Raw genomic sequence first — 18,888 nt, 5'->3', positions numbered from 1 at the left:
ATGTCGGTTGCATCTCACCTCGTTCCACTTTCCCCAAGTCGTCTGTGTCTCAGACAGAAATTAAAATGTACACAGTCTGAGGGATCCCAGGAGAATGACAGGGAGCTTCGAATGTTAATCTTCAAGAGAAGTGGGTGGTGGTGGTGCAGGGAGGGCGCGCACAGAGAGGAAGTGGGGTAAAAAATACTGATGAAGAGAGAGGGAGCAGTAGAGTCCATTCATGCCGGTCGTGAGAGAGAAAGAGAAAAGAGAGAAAGAGAGAGGAAAACCAAAAAAAAAACAAATAGCACAAGGCTGTCTGCAGGCATTCCACCAGACCGGACCGGACCAGACAGGTAAAGTAGGCAGGCAGAGGGAGGGAGGCACCAACCAACCTCCTCTGGTAGGTTCTGCCAAACAGACATGGTCAGGTGTAGAAGAAGTAGCATAGATTAGATCCACCAGAATGGAGAGAAAGGAGAAAGAGGGAGAGAGAGAAAACACACACACACATGCACATAGCACACACCAGCCCGTGAGCTGTGCAAACCCATGACGCTTTGATTGTTCAGCAGGTTAGTCTCAGTTGAAAGTTTGTCACAGCGATAATAGTTCAGATAAGAGACACCTAATTAGAGATTAGCCCCCAGATGCTTCTCGTTCTCACCAGGTACATTCTCCCACTTACTATGTTTTTAACAGGACTAGTGAGGAAATGCCCCATACAGAGTCATCTTTTCCTGCTTAGCTTACTTCAATCACAAACGTTGTATCAGAGCATAAGCCAAACACTAAATCAGGTTAATCAAGCCGACAAAAATCAGGACATAAGATCAGATAGTGTAAAAAGTTGAATAAATACCTTAACAACCTGGTTAAATGTAAGAAATCAAATCATCACGTCTAAAAACTATGGACTCTGTGAAGTTGTTATTATTGTGTTTTGTGAGGCAAAGGTTACAAACGTAGTTGGTCTAATTGTGGCTGTACTTACAGGAAGAGGCCCGAGTTCACCAGGCTCCATTGAGTTTTTATTCCTCATGTGAACTGGATATTTCAACCTGGGATCCTCCTGGTTGTCAGAGAGGAGAAAAGCCCAAATTAATGGAAGCTGCTGTAGCGTATTTCACACCACTAGGTGTCACTATCAGCTCCAGTGAGATCAACTCAAAACACTGCCATGGTTTTGTAACGTATTCGTTGAGGCAAACTGTTATGAAACCATAATGTCAATGATTTCACTTATAACCGAACATCTGGCATCACGCTCGCTCACCCAGGTGGTTGTTCTGCTGTTGTGGTCGATGAAGAAGGGCCGCCCATTGGGGGCTATCCTCATCTCCCAGCCGGGGGGCAGGAAGCTCTGCTGTGTCTTGTGCTGTGACTTGGGGGAGCTGTACGGGGAAGGCTGGGGAGACTGCGGGTTGGAGAAGGTGTCCTTTACGGCTCTCCGCACCTGGATGTTGTTGGCTCCCTAGAAACAGAAAAGCAAGCTTAAAAAAAAAACAAACAAAAAGACTGTACAGTACCATCAGAAGTCTTATTACACTACAAAATGAATAATACTGAAAAAGAACATGCATGGCTGACAGCATGAGAGTACCTGATCCTCTGAAACACAATAGCAATTAAAACCAATTGAAAGAAGGTTAATAAATACAGAGAAGAAACAATGGCTTGTCTTCACAATACGTGTGATTCCGGGGGGAACATTTTGTTCATTCCCATGAAAAAGAGGAGTGAATTAATCAACACCCATACTGTGTACTCCACCAGTCTGTCAAGTTGTCAGTCAAAATGTCAACAGAAAAGTGACTCAGTGCTTCACACGCTTCATAGAATTCCGCTTTTACAAATTCTCTTGATAAGCCTTTGGAGGTTTAATGATATAATAATTGTTTTTTTTATGTTCGCTCTGCAGTGATTCCCTGGATGATATTAAGAATAGGAGATATAAAAACTAACTCATTGTTTTTTTTTTCCATTTTCTAGTAATCTATTCATTTCATTACAGAATAATGTGTAATTAAATGTTTTGTTGTCTCTGTAAATATTCTGAAATGACAAAATGCTGAGCACGATAGATTTCCCTGCGTTAGATTGTTCTTTTAGCAGTAATTATCAAAGACAACTCGGAACACGCCAACACTAATTAAGCCTCAGACCCCCCACCTTTACTAAAACTTGTAATTACAAAATCTGCTGTGAGTTTTCCCTTCCCTCTACTTCACCAGGACCTTGTTAACACATAGACACAAGCCCACACACACACTTTAATTAAGTCTCCTCCAGGTCTGTTCCCTTGGTGCTAACAAAGGATCTTCATCTCCATTAAAAGCACTGGAATGTCAAAAACATCCTATTTTTAGAAACGGTGAGTGGCTCTTACTAGGACAAAGGTGTGTTGTGCCCTTAAAGTGTAGCTACATTGCAGAATGTGAGGCAGGATTAGTTTTGCATACATCATACATGAGCACAGGACAATAACATTTCGCAGGTTTTCTAAAATGACAGACGCTGAACTGCTTTCAGGTGGAGTCTCAGGTTCAAGTGCACATTATGCATGAAGCTATGAGAACAAGCAATCTGGATTGAATGGAGTCCAAGTCAAAACTCTGTAGCACCAGTAACTTACAGTTATAAAAAGAATCTTCTGTGTCTAGTAAAAACAAACACCAACTGTTGAACGTATGACCTGTAGACTTCAGAAACTAAACATAAACCCTCCGGCTTGTGTGATGATTAAACTAGTAAATGTGTAAGGGACACATGTTGTGAAAACACAGCCAATAGGACATAAATGCTAATGTCCCATGAAAAGATTAGTAATTAAATTTAGACCCTTAGTTTCAATGCAGTAATAGCATTTTTACTACTTAGTTCAATGACTAGTTTCACATAGACTTGTTGGAGGAAGGAATCCGTGGCAGTGGACTCCTTTCTCTAAACACTGGAGGTGGAGGTTGTGTTAGTTTACAACGAAACTGTACAACATTGCTGGGGCAGCTACATACATGGAGGTGACAGACACTAACGCACTGGACTGACAAAGAGACTCGACTCTGTTAAAGTTGTTGAGCTACAGATTCTACACTACTATCATCATCAATGTAGATCACTTATAATGACACAATTAATTAATTAATTAAGAACTGGAGGAATTTGTGGGATTTGTGGTGGCTGTATTGTCATTTTAAACCTGAAATGGATTTAAACAACAGTACTGTTGTGCTACAACAATAAAACAAGTTCATCATAATGGTAAACAAAGTTTGGACCATTGTTTAACACTTTAACACAATCATCAGCTCATTAAAAGGCTGAATATAAAAAGGACAGAGCAACACGAAGGAAGGAAATCGCTGATGAAGGGTGGAACATATGAGGAGAAAAGACTGATTAAATGATGAGATTAAAAATGTCCTTATAGCAAAAATGAGAAGATAGCGGTAACCTGAAAGGAGGAGATATAACATGAAGCAGGATTAAAGAAGGGAATGGAGCTTCAACTAGTGCAGATGGCTGAGTATTCTGATTGGTCATCTTCTAAAAGATGAGAACACAACTATGATGTGAAGACTTTCATGAGAAGGAGTGAAAAAAGACAGCGAGCACTATTCAGGCAATGAAAGAGGAAAAGATGGGTATGGTGGAGCAGGAAGGAGCAGGGGGCTAATTCTCACCTCCAAGGGGGTGGAAAGGGTGACAGTAGGGGAGCTGAGGCTACGAGGTCGTCGGACTTGGGGCTCATGGAGGTGGTTGTTGGAGACATTGGAAGAGGAAGAAGGGGTGGATGCGGGTAGCAGGGCCGAGGCTCCTCCTGAGGCTGCTGCTGTTGAGGTGCTGGCTCCATCTTCAGTCAGCTGTCAGTGAGAAGAGCACTTTTGAGGTTAAAGGAGGTTCGGAATGAGGCAAGGGATGGCGACTGCAAAAGCAAGCTTCTCTTTCACCTCCTATAAGTTTATGTTACTAACAACATCAAGGACTATTGCTTTTGACTATAAAACAGGACAGTGAGTGCTTTTTCAAACCTAGCATCAGTAAACACACATTCATGTGCTATGAATGCACTGGTATGATGATGTCATCTAAACCGTTTGGCATTTTCCTCTTCGTAAGTACAAAAACAGATGAAAATCCAAGATTGGGAGGACTATGTGATGACGACCACAGACAAACAGGTATATTATAAATGGCTGTGCTCTAGTAAAAGCAGAAATGAAAGGGTGGTTTTTAAAGGCGATGGGAGCTTTACAGTGTACACACAGTCCCAGTAAGATGTGTCTCCTCCGACTCAGACTACACGTAGCTGCCTCGTGCGCAGACAGACAGCGAGAGCCAAGTGGAAAAACAGGGTAGATAGGAAAAGGGAGGGAAAGAGTTGTGGTTGTAGTTCCATAGGGTGGTTTGAAAAGATGTTACCCATGCAGATCCAAGAGAAGAGACACACAACAAAGCTGGACACAATGAAGCCGGACACAGAGAAAGACAGAAGAGGAGACTTCGTGAACAAAGGAGGAGGAGGCGCGGCCATGACAGGGGCCAAGGAAAGGTCCACGTCTCATGCACAGGGAGAGTCCAGCCAGCCTGCTGTACCTGCACTATTGGCCTAGTCCAGGTTGTGGTGCGGTTGTTATGGTTGACGTAATAAGTCCTTCCCTTGGCATCCTTCCTCTCCTCCCATCCAGGGGGCAGGCCAGGGGTGGTCAAGGCGTAAGCAGTTGCCGAGGGGGACTGGCCGAGTGAAGAGAGAGCAAAGCAAAGACACCTCATCAGTACAGCGCGACGGGTGTGAGGACATGATTGGAGGAAATGTTTCAACGCATAAATAAGGGGAAGACAATTTAGGCCACAAATCTATACAAGGGGGGATTTTTTAGAAAGTTAAGCTACTTAAACAAAGCAAGTGTCTTTTCCTCAAAAGGCTTTTGACTATTTTCTCGTTTCAAGCTGTAGAAAAAAATAACATTTGAGAAAAGAAGTTTTATCCTTAAGGGAAATTAAATACCAGACCAAGCACAACATGGGAAAGGTAATGAATGATCTATTAACACATTTTTACTATTACAGTAAGTGTTTTTCTCCAAAGACAGCGCCATCGACATATCTTGAACAGAGCATTTTACCACACGGCCAAGAGAGGACACACAAAATACACACAGACACCAGTGCCACTAACTCCAGCATAAAGAAATAAGTCAATATGTGAAACTAGAGGAGGAGAATAGTAAGTAGAATGTGTTTGCATTGCCACTTCAGGGACCACATTACAAACTAAAGCAATCCATCACAGCACCTCTAATGAAAGTGAGTCACAAAACTAATTGGGGTCACATTTAGTTCAGACTAAGTGGCGTCTGGGAACTCGAGGCACACAAGTGAGGGATTTGACTGTGTATAAACTGAGATATTACCATGGGCTCCTCACCACCTGAGACTGTTTGAGCTCTCGTTCTTCTGGTCTGGGATCTCTGCTGGTGGTAGACAACAGGGGAAGACACTTTAGTTCACACTACTTTGTGCTTTCTTTGAGTGAAAGACACGAGGCAGGGGAGAGTGGAGGTTTAGTGAACTGAAACTGCATGGACAACAGGGAATTTGGTAGGAAACTTGATTTCAAAGGTAAAGGAGGTGTGACGAATGAGTGGGGAAAGCGTGCTGGCTGTAAGACTCAGGTGCAGCAGGAAGGAGGACGACATCCCTAGCAGGATTCTGATTGGCTGGCCCATAAAGGTAGATTTGCATAGTACCTCAAGACAGATTTTGATTAGAGCGACAAGAAGGCAAAGGTCTGACCTGCAGATATGATTAGTTTTAAATTTCCCAGATGGATAGAAGACAGATGATTTTCCCAGTCAAAAAAAAAAAAACACCTCGTCAACCAAAGTGGAAACGCTGCAAATTCAAATATCAGTCTATGAACAACACACTAGTTGTACAAATAAATATAAATTATCCTACCTATGTCCTATCATCCAAAGAAGTTGTTCTGTTCACTACTACATCCTGGAAGACACTTAGCAATCTGATACCACTACAACCTATAAGTTTAGCTGGAGTAAAGCATGACTTCAATTAATATTACTGAAGGTTAAAGCATTAGAAAAAGCCATGTAGGAAAACATGAGTTCAGGTCTGCATTTAGCTGCAACTGACACACACACACACACACACACACACACACACACACACACACACACACACACACACACACACACACACACACACACACACACACACACACACACACACACACACACACACACACACACACACACACACACACACACACACACACACACACACACACACACACACACACACGAGGTGGTCTCCATAGTGTTAACCTACCACCCGTGCCCTTTCAGAAAGACTCTTCCGTTAAGCATAATGACCTAATTTCTCCAGATCAAACCACATCAAACACTTTGCTTTTCTATTACCTGCGACTGACATTTATCACAGCTGAGGCCAACCAATATTGGACATGCTGGATAAAGAACAGCGTCACATCAATGGGGCAAATGTAAGCACAGGAATTAGTTGTGAATAATGCAGCTGTCAGATCCATAGAATTAGTTTAAACATTAGTAAAAACATATTACTTAGTTAATTGGTAAATTCCAGCTGTTTGTTTTATAAAAGACAGTCTACACATTTGATATGATTATGGAACAGCTTCAATAATACACTGATAGAATATTCTAACACAACATCAAGATGACACCCAGTAAACAGTTTTTTTTCCTCTGATGGTTTCCTAATGAGCCTGTTATCCACTTGTTAAGGACTGACATCAGCACCTGTATTGTTCCGTGACATGACAACCTATGACTCAGCTTTGTGACAAACATGTGATTCAGAGCTCGGCATCAGTGGAGATTCAGCTCAACAAATGTATGACTCAGGAATCTCTGGGGAATGTGGTGCCGTCCTTAATCCTACTTCCTTCGTTTTCATTCATACAGTTATTGTGTAGACAGAACTATCGAGCCAATGCTTCTAAAAGACATCAAATAAAGCAGTGAATGAATCACAAAGAGTATGGTATGGAAAGAAGACTGGGAGGAAGATGTGTTGTGATCTTAGCGAGACCACAAGAATCAGTGAGACTGTGGATTCAAGGGGGGCGGGAAGGAAAAGTGAAAACATCTGCTGAATGCATGAAAGTGAAGATTTTAAATTAAGCCAGAGAAAACAAGGTTATGTTAAAGTGTGGTGCACCTACAGTACAGCTTGAAAACACACTGAAACACACTGAACTGTACAAACCTGCTTTGGACATTCAGAGGACAAACAATGGGATTGTTACTAAAAATAACAAAGAAGGGAACAAAAGAGAAACTGAGGATAAAAGAAAATGTGACCAACAGTATTAGGTACCATAAGAGGAGGAGCCTGGGCCTGATCACTGACACCATCCGTCATACTGGAAGATCGAAGTCGGTTTGACAGCTGGGTCTGGGAAAAAATAAATAAAAAAGTGTAACCACTGTGCCCGCATACCTTTGAACTATAAAGCCATTTAATGTGAAGTATTTCGAGTTCTGATTCCAGAAAACCAGAAAAAAAGGGTTCACGTCTCACCAGAGCAGAGCTGGGCCCCGGCACCTCGCCGTTGCTCTCGGGAGTGAGCGACAGCCTCAAATTCAAATCCTGTGAAATCTCCTGGGTGGCGGGTGGCGGCAGGTGTTGGGGCGTTAACACAGAGGAAGGGCCAGGCAGAGACTGGGCCATGCTGTCATTGGGATCTTCCTCTGTGATGAGCTCCCAGGACTGCGACAAGGAGACAATGACAGAACTAGAACATTTTACACAAGACAACTTTGGTTCACTGCATACAGTACGCCTATGCTCCTCGCTCTCACGTTGTCCATATCCCTGGGCTCCAGATGCTCATTCTCTAGGTCTTCACTTATATGGCGCCTCGAACGGAAGACACGGTGTGCTTCTTGATGAATCTGCCGCTGCTGATTGTCACTCTCCGTCTCTGAAATCACATCCCTGAAAAAAAAGATGGCACAAGCAAATGAACGAGAAGCACAATTATAATAAACTGGTTACGAAGGAATCATGGAAAACAGGCACATACTGCTGCTAACGTTAGACATTACTGTAGCTACGGACCTCGAGCTTTCACTGCTAGTATGAATTTCAATTTTTGCTTTTTTTTCCCAGTCACTTGAAAAAGCCATAAGATTCTCAATGTCAGGTTACCACAGCTGTTGTGTGGTCGGTGTGGTTTTGGGTCTGGTTTCAGGTAAAAGCACACAGGTACAAATCACAAATATATTTAAAAGTGACGTGGCCTAAGGATGAGCTCCAAGGTGAAACACCCTGTGATAATGTGTAAACAAACCAAAAAATAAGGGTGTTTTTCCCTATTCTGGTGTCATTGCATCAATGGCACTGATCTGTAAAAACATAAATAACTGTACAAAGGTCATTACGAGTTTATTACTATGGTCTACGTATATATTGTATAATCTATCTTCAGCAGAGAGATTAGACATACACGTTGGAAGGTCGTTTCCACTGTGTAGAGCGGTTGTTGTGGTTGACATAGTAAGTGCGTCCCAGGTTATCCACTTTCTCCTCCCAGCCTGGGGGCAATGGGGGCTGCAGCTGTTGCGGCCGCTGGGAGCCCGAGTCCGCAGATTCATCCCATCCCTGTAGGAGGAAGTTCTGATGTGAGATAAGCCAGTAACTAACTTTTAATATATGATTATTAGCTTATGGCCACAAAGCAAATGTGGTGTTTCAGTATCTTATAAGATGGCAGCTGGCTGGGGTGTCTCATACTACAGGACGTAGCGCTGAGCTAATGATGGTGCATCTGTGTTACAGCCAGGGTTGACACATTTTGACTCTTCAAGAACCGGATATGTTAAAGAATGTTGCTATGAGAGGTGCATTTACACATTGGTAAAGTTTTACAACACAGTCTGTGCCGTCTGTGTGTTGCTCTCCAGCACTCTCTCAATATGCTTAAGAAATCAACACATACAAATGGAAGAGCAGGCAAGAACTGCTTAAGAAGCAGCTCCTATTTTCTTTTAAATGGGTTTTCCAGACCCTGACACGGAAAAGGCTTTCTCCAGATCCTGGCAGCAAGATGCTGCTGGAAGAACCGTTCGTTCTCAGTCTCTGGGAAAAAAAACACCCATATTTCTATTTGTCCACACGTACTCTCGTCATTACGCTTAGAGACGTGTTTTCTTTGTGTTGGAGGAGGGAATAAAACTAGAAGCTGGTTTAAACAAGTCAAAAACAACACATCAGGTAATGCTTAGCCAGCATCGAAGGCTAGATTTACATGACAACAGTGGCCAGCACCTTACCTCAGCCTCTTCCCTCATCTCTCCAGCCTCCTCCTCATGTCCTCCTTGTTTTGGAAGATAAGCCATCTTGAGACGCAGGTAACCCTTCACCCTGGACTTGTGGCTGGAAAGATGAAATCAGAAATAACAGACACACTTGAAAACAGGTGGGAGTCCACCCTCAGAGGCCCTAGTGGGCTGATGCTTGGGAATTCTGGGGAATTTCCAACCGGCCCATCAGATCTTTCTCTTTCAATGTAATTGAAGGATAACTGACTATCACATGAACTTACAGCTGTCTGGACATATGAGACCAGACTGCACAGTCTAGTTCATGTGTTATAGGATCAAACCAGACACAACAACACAACATACTATGCTAGTAACACTTTCTACGAGAATCTACTCTAAGTTTATCCGATTCCTTGTTACCTCCAGTAAAAACTGACCTTCTGGGCCGCAAGAGGAAGTCTTTGAATGTGTAGGGGCGCTCCATAGCAGGGTCCTCTGTCTGCAACATACATACAAATACTAAAACTTGAGACACTATCAAAATATCAGCATCATTAGAACATTGCTGGTTAAAGCCAAGAGCAACGCGTCCTATCCCACCTGTGACTCGTGCAAATTAGGACTAACTAAGTGAGTTGTTACAGGGGTTTATGCTGTACGGTGCATTATACTGTGTTTGGAAACAGCTTAAGTGGCTCCTGACGCCACTTAGCAAATGTAGATACTAGACTATTTCAGATGACTCAGTCCAGCTGGCCTGATTCATGAAAAGTAAAACTTATCCAGGAGACGTCATTCTAGAGAACATTGGTGACTAAAGTTGTGTCCAGTAAGTATGAACAAGACTTACGGTAAATTCCTAAACAGTCATAAAGTCGTGCATGGGAATCAAGCACATAAAGCGTGTCAATCACAGCATCTATCCAGGCACAGCAGTCCCTTGCTCACAGTCAGACAATTTGTTTGATGGATAAGATGTGAATTTCCCCACTGTTTTCTGTGCTGCCCAATGGGTTCGCCTCGCAACATGACTCAGCTGTAGCTTTTGTAAGCTGTTCATTCCCTGGGCCTCTGGGAGCCAAATAGGGCATTAATAATTAACCCCAACACCTTTTACTGATATGCTTTTAAGACTTGCAACTTCAGAGAGCCACACTGACAAGAGCGTCCTCAGCCTAACAGGAGGCGCTGTTTCAGAATGACTTAAGTTTTGGGTCATGTTTATTTACATCAAGCCTACATGCAAACTGCGAAAACTCGGAAACCACATGTGATTATTTTTCAAAGCTGTTATCTCTCAGCACTCCCCAGTTTCCAGGGCAAGTCATGTGAGGGTGAGTATCTGAGTGTAGCTTTTTCCACTGCTCCTACCCTTAGGACAAACACCTCTGTTTACATTCCAGACGGCCTGGTTTCCAGCCATGTGCGGTTTGATCACAACAAAATGCTGCTCGTGCAGCTATCACTTTCACACACTTGTGAAAGACCCACACAACAACAGAGCGGGCCTGACCTTTCTAAAGGTTGTTCAGGCAACATACAACTGCAGATAAGAAACAGATGAGTACTCAAAACACGGGTTACAATGGCCGTTTGTACACACAAAATACTTACCGGCAAATGACTGAGAGGAACATCGACTTGACCCAGGAAATCATCTCTAGTCTAGGAGAAAAAAAAACAAGAAAGAAAGTCACATTCAGGGGGTTTATTTTAGGAAATAACAGCTTCCTGAGCTTCTGTCTGAGACACACCAAATATTTCAGAAAGGGGGGAGATCGGGAAACACAACGCTGAGATGACTTACCAAACAAATCAGAATTTACTGTATAGATTTGTGATTATCACACACAGTCAAAATGATGGCTGTTCATTGAGCACTATCCAGAAATAACGTCTAGCCTTATTTCTGAACACCTGTGGAGAACCCAAATGGTTCCAAACCCGTATGGTGCCACAAAGGTTTACCAATTAATGTGAAATGTGAGAATATGTACTTGTTTTAGTTTGCTTTGATTAATAAGGCGATAGCACAGATTCACACAGGTGTCTAAGCAAAAGGCTCAGTGAACGGTTTTATTTATGGACAGGCCTCTGGTAGCAATTCACAGGAGAAGAACCCGTGAACCCAGCAAGGAAAAATAACATCAACTGCCACCATTTGAAGCCAGATAAGCTAGACAGAGTGGGTGAGGGATGGATGTGACAACAGGGAAGAACCAGGGAAGGCTTGTGCTTCAATTTAGGGCGCCTGTGGATTTCTCCATCCTTCTGCCATAATAAATGAAGAGCAAAAGGAAAAGAGGGAGATTCAGAGATGATCACTTCACTGCAGCAGATCCCACTGGGAGCTGTGATTACCTGTCCGAGATGGAAAAGCCCATTCTTGGAGATAGCCTGTGTGTGGGACACAACTTATTTAGATAGAAGGCATAGACTAAAAAGAATCTATTTGTATATTTTGCTTTGACAGGAAGTGGTAAGTTGAAACAATGTGCTATATTTTGATTACTCCAGGGTCTCTGGGCCTGCGTTCTGACACTCTGGGCCTCACTTCTTAATAATAACAACAATAAAGTACTGTTCTCAAATAAGGACCTACCCAAGAGCAACAAAAATAATTTGGAAATTATGGAACAAATTCCAATTGAAATATGAATGAATTTGAAGAATACCACTGCTAAAAACTACTGCATTATTGGCTGGGGCTTCAAAAACTTATTTAATATAGTTTACTTTAATATTGTTGGCACTTAGTTAAGCTGGTAATAGAGTAATTCACACTCCTACAAGGTCAAAGCATGCAGAGGTCACACTGGTTAGTTCTAACTGTGGGGGGAGGATTCGCACCATTTACGAAACCTGGAATTCAGAGGTGAAAGTTTACAAACTGTGAATTATTAATACACAGGCAAATAAACAGACACTCATACACTGTACATTCGTGTACTCACCTACATTTACATAGTTTAAACTACCGTATTTCTTCCTGGAAAGCCCGAGTCATTGCTGTGTGCACTACCCACCGTAACTGCTTCCATTTCCCAAACCAAACAGAGGAATCATTTACCGCTTGCATAACTCCCAAAACAGTAACGGAGAGTAACACGAGTACAGGAGCATAATGTTACACTCTCATATGTGTTTATTCACAACACTATCCTGTAATGTGAATGAGCATATGCTGCCACTTTGTTTTCAAAAATAATTCATATATGAAAGTGAAAAAAGGATTACAATTCACTAGGAGAAGGCACTGATGGGTCACTACGAGCCTTTACTCTCATTAGGAACCACAGCTTAACAGCTATAAAACAGAGATTATCTGAAACTGACCGTGCCTACAGAGGGACACATCGACTCCTCTGACACGTGGCCGCTTCGTTTTGGCCGTCGCCATAACAAGAATTTTAGGCTGTGATTGTGTGACTGCAGAGAGATTTGATTGCGGAGTCATCAAAGGGCCACTGTTGAGCCTGCAGCTGCCCCCAAAGGCAAGGTTACACTGGGAGAGGAAGGAACAGCCTTTAACCCTGAGTAAAGAGTGAAAGGCTGTGAGGCAAACTGGGCATATTGTCTAGCTCGCTCAAAAACAGAGCAAAAGGCACTCAAAGGTCAGGTAAAGCAACTCATGAAGCACTGGCGTCTTCCACAAAAAAATAAAAAGACCGCTATGAAACCGTTAGTACAGAGATGTAGGATAACCTGGAACAAGTCCAGGCTGCCACTGAGGTGTGAAAAGGTTGTCTCACCAACTCGACAGTCTTCATGCTGACAACTGTATTACAATGCCGTGTACCTCAGGGATGCGACCTGACAGAAGAGCAATTTGAATCCCTCTCACATTCTACCGGACCGACATGAAAAGGCAGCTCCCCACTCCATCCATGCACAACTGTGTTTCAGGTAAATATAGCCAACCCAGTGGCCTGGAAGAGTTCTTTGGGAATGGCAGGGCGTTGAGGCAAGCCCGTAACAATGGCATGACGCTGTGGCATCCTCGTCTGCAGCAGGTCTAGCTGGCACACACATACAGAGAGACACACGTGTTTTACCATGCGGGGCTTTAAAAAGGGGGCAATCCAATCCAACTGCAGGCTATGAGCCGGGAAAGACCTGACATTGTTGTCTAAATGAGGATCCCCTTGTTGCATGAGAAACAGGATGCCCCGGGATAACGCCACACAATGTGATGGGATAATAGAAGTGAAAGGAGAGTATGACCTAAGTGAAGCCAAAAAATACCAAGAATAAAACTATGAGAGGATAGTAAAGGCTCTAATAGACTAGAGCTGTCAAATCATACATCTAATCATACCTTGAGTTTTTTTTTTCTTGAGAGTCTAAAGACTCCTGGCGGAATAAAATACCAATACAATTGTCAGTGACTACATAATTTAAAAATCCACAGTAATCACATGTAAAAAGTAATTAATTCTGTTTGTGTAAAGCCTCGATTACCATTTGAGCCGTTATGATGTCTTAGTTCTTAATCACTTGCAGAGCAGCTGCGGGGATACTGATCCATACCAGCCTAGAGCTGAACATGACATGCCGCCTGTCCGCTCAACAACCACGCTCGAAGCGTCTATAGATAGAAACAGCCAACTCAAAGAGCACCGCTGCCAGTTAGGGGTATTACCAAACCTAAGTGTCACATTTCTGTTAAAGGGAAGGCAACAAGTGCACAGGGAGAAATTATTCATTCATCGAAAGCCTGTTTCTGCTTTGCTCCTTGGACTGAACTGGCTGATGCCTGTGCGCTGTCGAATGCCAGTGGCCACGCAGTGAGAGGAAGCCAGTGCATGTGAAACCACGTCTGCGCTTTTCCCTTCCCAGAATATCACCACCCTCTTCCTGCACCACATGGATCTCTCCTCATCTGGACCAGATTCAGTGGGAGAAATATGTGAAAACAGTAGCAGCTAGCAACAGAAATGCAGACGGAACGGTTACGCAATCTGAATGTTACTCGATTCCATTCCGTTTGCCTTTCATTACGCTGCCACGCATATCACAAACTCAAATATAACCAACCTATTTCTCAACATACACTAGTATTATGAACTTCTTAATAGTCTTTACCTTGGGATTAGTCCTCATTAAGTCATTGCCTAGGCTTACATCCTTATCTTCAGCTCCACCCGGAGTAAAATATATCTTGAAACGAGGCTGTCGTCCAGGACTGTCCCCACTAATTTTAAAAGTGCAACCATTAGATCTGTTTCTTGCATCCATTCTCTGGGTCTCCGTGTTGGTTTCGGTGTCCTCTGCAACTTCGTTTGCTGCGCCAGCATTTTGGGTCTGATTCTCCAACAAAAGCCTCTGATGGGACATACTTCTCCCCAAGTGAATTTTGGGGTAGCGAACTATACGGCCACCCCTTGAAGTGGAAAAGTCAACTTCTGTGCATTCTTCCTGGGGTGCAGCTGCCTGTTGCCTTCCCTGGTTCTGATCCTGGTTCTGATTTTGCTGCAGCTGAAACACTAGTCTCTGTGTTCCACCGTTCACACGAGAGCGCTGGTCCAAGTTTTGCTGCTGGACAGACCAGCCGCCACCGCCATGGGGTAGAATTCTGAAATGCTGGACGTCTGAGCCATCAGGAGACCTCCTCTGCACACAAATACCACCAACACTGATGCCAGGTTGGCCTGTGCTATACAAAATATGTCCATTAGATCCAATACTGAAGACCCTTCGCTTGGGCATGTTTGGCTCAAGCAGAAAAGTCTGAGAGTTTAAAAAATCAGGGTTATAGGATGGAGGAGGCGAATATCTGGGAACGTCTGCTTGAATCAGTGGTTCAGAGTAGGCAGGCGCAGGTCCCGGGGGAGTATAACAGGGTGGCGGGACATCGTCAGCGAGGCCACTGAAATCTCCATTACTTGATCCATTGGCACGCTGTAGAGAGATGCGCATGGAGGAGCTCTTGGTGGGCCGCGGATCAGCATAAGCGGCGAGCTGGGGTATAAACATGGAGGAGCTACGTTTGAGCGAAGGCTCCGAACGCAACCCCGAAGGCCTTGGAGGGACGTGTGACGCAGCCGGCTCCTCAGAAGGCCCAGATAACAAAAGTGGCTGCATATGTATTCCCGCGACCACGCCACTGTCTGCCTGCTGCTCCTCTGAGTCTCCCTCTAGTATCTCCGGAGCTGTGTTACTGCGGCCTGAGCCAAAGTACAAACGCAAACGTTGTGCCATTTCCACCTCACGTCCCACAGCTCCCGTTCCCTCCGTCTTCCTCTCTGACTGGTTCTCTCCTCTGGCTCCTGTCTCTTAGTGTCGCCCACTTCTCGCTCGCTGGCTAGATGACTGATCCCCTTTTTCTTCCACTCCCCCCACTCCCACCCCTTCCAAGTCTCTTCCACAACTTTCCTTCCCACAGTAAAGTACTCGGAGGAAAGTAGTCACACCACAAAAACTAAATAGCCTCGGCAAACGTGCTAACAACTTTACACTACGCTCTCAAAGGAGTGGCAGGGTGAAGGCTTAAATAGAGGGTGTGGGGGGGAACTAAGGATCCATGTACTTTTAGCACAACCAAGCACTAGCGACAGACAGCAGAAATAGCCTGGGCCAAGTGACGGCCAGCATTCCTAACATGATTGGATAAGAGCGGCCAGCGCTCCTGGTTTCCGAGGTGACAGTGGGTTGCCTGTCACTAATACTACTAACGCATGGCCCCACAACTTACTGATACAAGACCATGCTGCCCTCAAGTGCCGACTGGTCCCCACAAACAGCCTCTCCATCCATACATCTTCCAACACCTACACACACTTTACATTGATGTCAACCTCATTTGATTGACACAGTGCAACATTATTGTTAACATTATCTGAAGCTTCTTAGTTTATTCTAAAACTACTATCCAAGTAACTGACATTAAATGGCTGCAATCTATGTCCTTATAATTAAAAACAATCAACATCATTCACATAATGATACCACCTGGTAAATATTATTAGGTCTCTATGATTTGCTGTTATAGGTTTTTAGGAATAAAAGGACAAATTCAGCCCCTTTGAAAGACTGAGGAAGTTGTTTCTAAAAATGGAGCTGTGAAAGGCAGCAGTCGAGTGAAGAGCAGAATATCTGACAGACCACAGCTTTGATAAGACAAACAGCATAGCCCTCTCTTGGGAAAGATATCTAAGTCTTCTTCAAACAGAATAGACATGTGCTCTAGCTCTCTTTCACTAGCAAAGATTTAACTGTCCGGTGGTTTTATAGGCCACTGTTAAGAAAAACACCCAGAATACGACTCCTCTCTGATTCTAGTCTGCAGCGCTGACGTGGTGACGCTTCAGCACTTCATCTCACTTTGGCTACAGTAAAGGGTAAAATTCAGACAGACATTTCATTACACCCATCAGAAAAACAGGAAAGTGACTCACCAATGTGTATCAGCATGTGAAAGGCAGAGTTTTAGGTTACTTTGCCCTGAGGCCACAGTAAGCGGAGGATTCGCCTGCCTGCCTGAACAGCTTGTTCCAACTTCTAAGACTAGTTCAACCCTCGGTTTTTCCCACAGAGTGTCACCTAATCTGTATCAAAACCCGAGATGACAAAGCAAAGCTACTGATGGTGTACCACAGTAAGGAAAGGGCAAGAACAAACACAATAACAGAAAAAAAATGATAAAAGACTCTCAATGTTGACATGGGGACGTGAATGAGGCAAGCGATAGTGACCGGAGACGGAAAAAAACCCAAAAGGAAAGAGACTTCAATGCAAGATATAGTCGTGGCTTGGCAACCGGGTACACTGCGATGATACACTGCCTACAGTGTTGGGCACAGTCAATAAATGTGTGTATGAAACATTACAGAGAATGTTCTGCACAAAAGAAACAAAATGCCAGTGTGTGGTCTAATGGCAGCGAGCCCAGCCTGCCAAATGACATAACATGCCTGCTTCAAACAAAGCGCAACACTGTGCTGTACAGCGATTCAACGCCTTGCTTTACATTTCATGTGAACCGTGTCATATCTCGTTCTGCTATATTCTGTAGGCGCTGACATGAAATGCACCTAAAGCATTATTGTTTCTGAAAGGTCAGGTGTGGAACCTACTATCTGTAACACACGCTACAAGCTTCCTCACTAGTTAGTAACTCGTCTGACAAATAAAGAATAAATTACCAGATACAAAAGAACAAGCAGCTCCTTTCAAAGAATAACTGGTCTGCGGTGGAGGAGCTGCCTTGGCATGCACCTACACAGACAGAAAAGCCCCTCTTAAGACTTATAAGGAGAGGACTGGGCCTGAGGCTGTCTTGTGTCTTCTTCCCCTGCCTTACGACAGAGAGCTCAAACTATACTGAAGGAAAAATCAGAGCTGCCCTTTTCTTAACAGGACGAGCTCTTCCCCACAGCAGCAGCACGTGCTACAGTATATGCGCACTCAAGATGCACATTAGTGCATTTCATTGGTCATAAAAGGTAATCGGTGAGATTCAATCATAAATTCTACCTCTCTCTTGATCAAAAGACAAGGAAACCTACAGACGAGGCCATTACCAATCTGTCAGACTCCTACGCAGATCCTCCATCACAAAAGGAAGCAACCCTGAGACGCTGCCCAGACGGAATGTGCCTTATGCGGCCAGAACACTCACACTATATTGGGCTTCATCCACTGTTTGTTTTATCAAACATTAAACTCCAGGTCCACATCCAAGAGTTATGATGAAGAAATAACAAACAAATACCAAACAGTTCCAACTTTGTGGTTATTGCAGAACAAGGTCTTCAATATGTCCACAACCAATTCTGCTGTGAGACAGTTTGCCAAGGTGAAGATGTATGCAAGTGTAAATTAATGAATTCATTATCAAGACATGCTTGTGCTGTTTTTAATTGCTGCAATACTTGACACTGTGCAGATATTACATCTAGTCGCCATGGCAACAGAGGGCCTACCAGAGGAACGATTTCACAAGTCAAGTAAACTCATCTGTGGGGAAAATTGGAGAAAACTGACATCAAAGGAATGTAGAAGTTGTTAGTGAACTACGGTTTTAAAAGCTGAACATTTGAACTTTCTGATAAACAAGCTGCCCACCACCTCTGTGCACCGCAGCGGGGTGCTTTCTTGAACTCTCCTGATGGAGCCTACAGCTGAAATGCTGCGATATAAAAGTCGGGCAATGTACTCAAGAGTTCACAAAACATTGCGATGATACAGTACAAGAGTGCAGACAAAGCTCCAGGATGCTGGTGGTCCCTGTGGTGAAATAAAAGCAAAACTATTCCCAGTAATTGACCGACGATAACATACAGCAACATCAGTCTTACGTTCGTCAAAATTTCCATGGTGGCACATGCTGTTATATTAGCATAATTTAGACTACATCATTAGCAAAAGCACAAACGGGTAGTTACTGTTATTATTATTATCAGAACATAAAACAGTATTATGTGGTATCGAGATAATGAAATGTATAAACATTTGTTCAACATTTGTTGAAATCAAACTAAATAAATTGAAATAAATCACAATGTAGATTGAAAGATTGATGAGTACCACAGGGGGTGCGAGTCAACAAATCAGCTGGTGATGGAGAGAAATAAAA

At 43.5% G+C, this 18,888-nt stretch overlaps 1 protein-coding gene across 13 annotated transcripts in view; it reads right to left on the bottom strand.

Moving 5' to 3' along the window:
* Nucleotides 1–18,888, bottom strand: part of nedd4l (NEDD4 like E3 ubiquitin protein ligase) — a 32,074-nt gene that overhangs the window by 6,564 nt on the left and 6,622 nt on the right. Inside the window, exons 6-19 of one of the 13 annotated variants that reach the window (XM_029168572.2) lie at nucleotides 11,673–11,708; nucleotides 10,926–10,976; nucleotides 9,749–9,810; nucleotides 9,321–9,423; nucleotides 8,495–8,649; nucleotides 7,848–7,983; nucleotides 7,567–7,755; nucleotides 7,363–7,440; nucleotides 5,394–5,453; nucleotides 4,576–4,713; nucleotides 3,663–3,842; nucleotides 1,256–1,453; nucleotides 974–1,051; nucleotides 375–389 (exon numbers count right to left, since the gene is read on the bottom strand). In XM_029168572.2, coding sequence (XP_029024405.1) covers nucleotides 375–389; nucleotides 974–1,051; nucleotides 1,256–1,453; nucleotides 3,663–3,842; nucleotides 4,576–4,713; nucleotides 5,394–5,453; nucleotides 7,363–7,440; nucleotides 7,567–7,755; nucleotides 7,848–7,983; nucleotides 8,495–8,649; nucleotides 9,321–9,423; nucleotides 9,749–9,810; nucleotides 10,926–10,976; nucleotides 11,673–11,708 — 1,479 coding nt within the window. Of the gene's footprint in view, nucleotides 1–374; nucleotides 390–973; nucleotides 1,052–1,255; nucleotides 1,454–3,662; nucleotides 3,843–4,575; nucleotides 4,714–5,393; nucleotides 5,454–7,362; nucleotides 7,441–7,566; nucleotides 7,756–7,847; nucleotides 7,984–8,494; nucleotides 8,650–9,320; nucleotides 9,424–9,748; nucleotides 9,811–10,925; nucleotides 10,977–11,672; nucleotides 11,709–14,396; nucleotides 18,879–18,888 lie in introns of those variants that run through there. The other 12 variants (XM_029168566.3, XM_029168567.3, XM_029168568.3 and 9 more) reach the window with 12 other exon arrangements.

This window comes from Betta splendens, chromosome 12, assembly GCF_900634795.4.
Source record: "Betta splendens chromosome 12, fBetSpl5.4, whole genome shotgun sequence".
Classification (NCBI taxonomy): Eukaryota; Metazoa; Chordata; class Actinopteri; order Anabantiformes; family Osphronemidae; genus Betta; species Betta splendens.
This window is presented reverse-complemented; position numbering and strand designations above follow the sequence as displayed.